Genomic DNA, 4,261 nt, shown 5'->3' on the forward strand with positions numbered 1-4,261 from the left:
ATATATATATATATATATCATAATGCAAACTTTCAGCAAACAAACAGAAAGATGCAGTGAGAAATTTGCATTCTTTTATGTATTTCTATTTCTACCTATATCCTGCAACATAGTAAAGAAAGATGTTTTTGTACATAAGACCTTAAAGTTTGAAATTAAAAAATATTTATTAAAATCTATCATTGTAAACACAGAAAAATAAGGTAATGAAGGATAATAATAAAATAAAAAAATAACATTAAAAATTATTTTAATAAGAAGGATGAACCAAGTGTGATGCTATCAATTTATTAATGTTCAGCTCTCTGTCAGCACCATTCTTAAATCACTATGATTGGTTATTTGTAGTCAGTTTATTTTTTAAGTTAACAGATTTGTGACTGCACTGAATCCCATGTTTCACTAAATATGATGAAGGGAACATATTTAAAAACTTTTATAGTATAGTCCATAATCCGGGATAAAGTGTAGGCATCCATTTTTGCAGCCTGAACTGTTAGTAGCAGTCTTTGGATTTAAATTTCAATTCCTCATTTCTTGTTTCTTCTATCAGTATTTGTAATTTTGGAGATTGTTGTGTGTTTGTACTTGATAAAGTGTCCAAAACACAGTCAATTATGTTATTTTAAGAATATCTTCAAATCATTGATTGAAGTCAGAATTGAGATCTTCCAAGTGCTGATAATAGATATAAAAAAAGTCTTCATTATGTTCTACTGTTGATAAATTTGGAAACTGAATTCCCCTTGACCTAAACATAATTTATTCAGAAGAAGTTTAGCCATAAATGCAGAAATAACAGTTTTTGTTTTGATTAAAATCAGCTCATCACCTTGGAACATTAGAGTTGCTTCATTAAATTTGTTAAACAAGTCCATCAAAAATAAGCTATGTCTTTTTGGAATCAATCCAGTTGACTTGTAAAGCATCATCATTGTTTTCTAGGAACTCTAGCACTGAGTCAAAGTCAAAGTTTATAAAACTAATCCAAACAGGCACCTTTTGATAGCCAATGATCTGTATGATGCAGCAAGTAATTGAATTCTTCATCATTTTCAATGCAAAACTGTCCAATCTGTCATTCAACAAATTGCTTCTGATTTTGTTGATTGCTTTAATGACATAATATAATGACCTATGCAGGCATTTACTCAGTTTTTTTGGCAGCCAAATGTTGACAATGAATGACATAGTGTATAGTGAATACATTTGGCACCACTTTTTTAAATATGCAAGAAAACTCTTGTAGCATCTTATCACTTGAGTGCTATCAGTAGAAACTGACAAACTCTTACTTATAGATTTCTTTATCTTTAAAAAAAAAGTCTTCCAATGCATGAATTTGATTCATCTTTAGTATCAGTTTGAAAATTTTTAGCAAATAATAATTCTTGGCAAATTTTTTTCTTTTATGTATGACACATAAGCTAAAAGTAAGACTTCATTTCATGGCAAGGTTGAAGCTGTGTGAAGCTTGATGAGCCAACTTAAATACTCATTTCAGGTCCCGAAGACTTTAAAACCTGAAAATGAAGACTATGATCTCCAAAAAAATTTGTTCTACTGTGTAAATATTTCACATTACTGCTGGAGTAATTTATACTTCATAATTTCTCTAATTTATTGCCATTACTTATACATTTTTAAAAATAAAATTATATTAATATTTAAAATAGACAAGAATTTACTCATTAATAATTTTTACAAAAATTATATAATATATATTTTTATTTTTATAGTTGATGGAGCTATTCATAGAGCAGCTGGGAGTGAACTCAAAGCTGAATGTGCAACTCTTAATGGCTGTGAAACAGGCAATGCAAAAATTACAGGAGGTTATAGATTACCTGCCAAGTGTAAGTTAAAATTCATTATTCATAATGTATACATTGTTTCTCGATTCTAAGACACACCATGAGTTTGGATTGAATTTCAAGATGTTTTTACAGAGGAAAAACTTTCAAATAATCAGTTTTATTAAGTTTTTAGAAAAACAATACAAATACCATGAAATAGATAATATTTAGAAACTGTAACAAAATGCTGTAGGAAATGTTATAAAAGTTTCTTTAAAACTAAAAGATAATTTTGAAAAAATATATGTTCTGATGTTATATAATGAGAAATGTATATAACAACTATTCCAGCTTTAATGCTTTTTAATGCCAAATTTAATATTATTAATTCAGATTTGCCAGCTTTTCTTTACAACNATACAGAAATTAAAAATGTTTAATTAATATTTAAGTTTTAAGTCAACAAAAAATAAACAATATATATGTACAAGGTGTAACCAAATATTTCTGATTAAATAGTTTATCTATTTAATCAGAAATATTTGGTTACACCTTGAACGGCACAAGAAGTCCTAAAAACAAATTTTATTAGAAAAACTATTTGCCAGTACTGAACTGTCTACAGCTAGGAATGACAAAAAATTGTCCTTAATCAATCAATACCAACAATTTAAATGTGAAAAGTCCAAGATTTTACAGCTGAAAGCATACATATCAGCTTTGTAGTTATCTTTTATACACCTTACTGACATACTAATTAAAAGAACTTTGCAAAAACATAAGATTTGTATTCACAAATAATTTTTAATGATTTTATTTATTTATGTATTACAACCATTATTTCTAATTTTGATATATATTTTTTTAATTTTCTACCACACCAACATAATTATGCAAATTAGTTAATAATCTAGCTGTTGGAGCTAACAAAAACAATTTCAAATTTAAAATAATGGAAATAGAATGACAAATAGTATAAGTAATAAGCAATTTGAAAAAATTATAGACCTGTGAATTTCCACTGACGTCCATCTGTCTTTCCTTAATCTCAAAAACGGAGTGAGATAGATGAAAGATGAGACCATATATGAAAAGCTTAGGGACAGCTCTGATTAACTATATATGAATTTCCAATGCTAACACGTTATTTTAATTTAAAACTTCCCTCTGAAAGGAGTTAATAGATGACCAGCATGACAGTATTGCTGTCAGGAAAAGTATGATGTACAGGGGCACAACACTACTAATTTGAGGTGGAAAGCATATATATTTTAAATTAAATAAATTAAAAAAATACAATTAAAAATTGCAATCCAGCATTGTAATGATGTTACAATAAATAATTGCTTTTTATAAATAAATTCTTGCATCATCTAATGTAATTAAATCAGTGCCTTAATCAATGAAATAATTTTGTTAAATGGTTGTTTTGATGCCATATTTTCATTTTATTCTATTTTTTATTAATTATTAAATGAATTATACTTTTTAAAACTTTCTGTGTTTTTATATATTATCTCAGTTCATTTCTGATGTTTTAAATAAATCAGTGGTTAAATAGTTAACTTATTCTGTACTTGATTGTTAAAAATGTTGATTTAAAAACATTGATTACCTTGATTTTAAATACATTAAATTATATTTTTTTTCAAAATTGAATACTTTAAATTTTAAATGCCGTAATAAATTTTAACTTTATTTTTAATATGAATTCTTTAAATCATTTTTCTCAAATCAAGACACTAATACAGTTTTTTTTGCTTGTTTCTTTCTTTTATGGACTATTTAATTATCATAAAACAATACTAAAAGTAATTTTTCTAGTAGTAAAAAAGATGATGATATTTATGTACTGTACAGAAAATTATTTTTTAATGAAAAATTAGTTTTCTGTCTTAAATTTGTTATTACATTATTATTATTATTATTATTAATATAAAACAAAGACACTATTGAAATTATTTGATGTATAAAAATAAAACAAAAATATTTATTAAATACATATTTAGTTTCCTAATATTACTCTTTATTTTCTCTTTCAATGATTTTGTATGTCTACACACAAATTAAAAATATAGTTAGACATTTTTTGAATGTTAATATAATGCTTTATAAACTGATCATATTATTTTAAACATCAAACTTTTATAAAAGGTTACATTGACCTTAATATTTATATAAACTGTAGCATAATACTCCTTTTAAAATTTTTGTTCTAATGTTTACTCTAGAATCTTTAATCTCATATTAGTTATAATTTATTTTCACTTTCTAGATTAGAAAAACAAAGCAGAATTTAAACACAAGTTTTGATTATCAATGCTAATCTGTTCTAAAATAAGAGTGTTTAAATGTAGAAAGTTATATAAATAAAAATTAGAGAGACATTTTTTTAATTTTTATTAAATTGTTCAATTCATTCAAACATATTTTTGGTTCTTAAAATTTTATTTTTGTTTTTTAAT

General features: G+C 25.0%; 1 protein-coding gene across 1 annotated transcript in view; it reads left to right on the forward strand.

The window, feature by feature from the left end:
• LOC111618913 (macro domain-containing protein CT2219-like) overlaps positions 1-4,261 on the forward strand; it is a 41,401-nt gene that overhangs the window by 13,904 nt on the left and 23,236 nt on the right. Inside the window, exon 4 of the mRNA XM_023360541.1 lies at positions 1,740-1,856. Coding sequence (XP_023216309.1) covers positions 1,740-1,856 — 117 coding nt within the window. The remainder of the gene's footprint in view (positions 1-1,739; positions 1,857-4,261) is intronic.

The sequence above is a fragment of the Centruroides sculpturatus genome, unplaced genomic scaffold (assembly GCF_000671375.1).
Source record: "Centruroides sculpturatus isolate CEXI.00-Female unplaced genomic scaffold, Cexi_2.0 scaffold58, whole genome shotgun sequence".
Taxonomy (NCBI): domain Eukaryota; kingdom Metazoa; phylum Arthropoda; class Arachnida; order Scorpiones; family Buthidae; genus Centruroides; species Centruroides sculpturatus.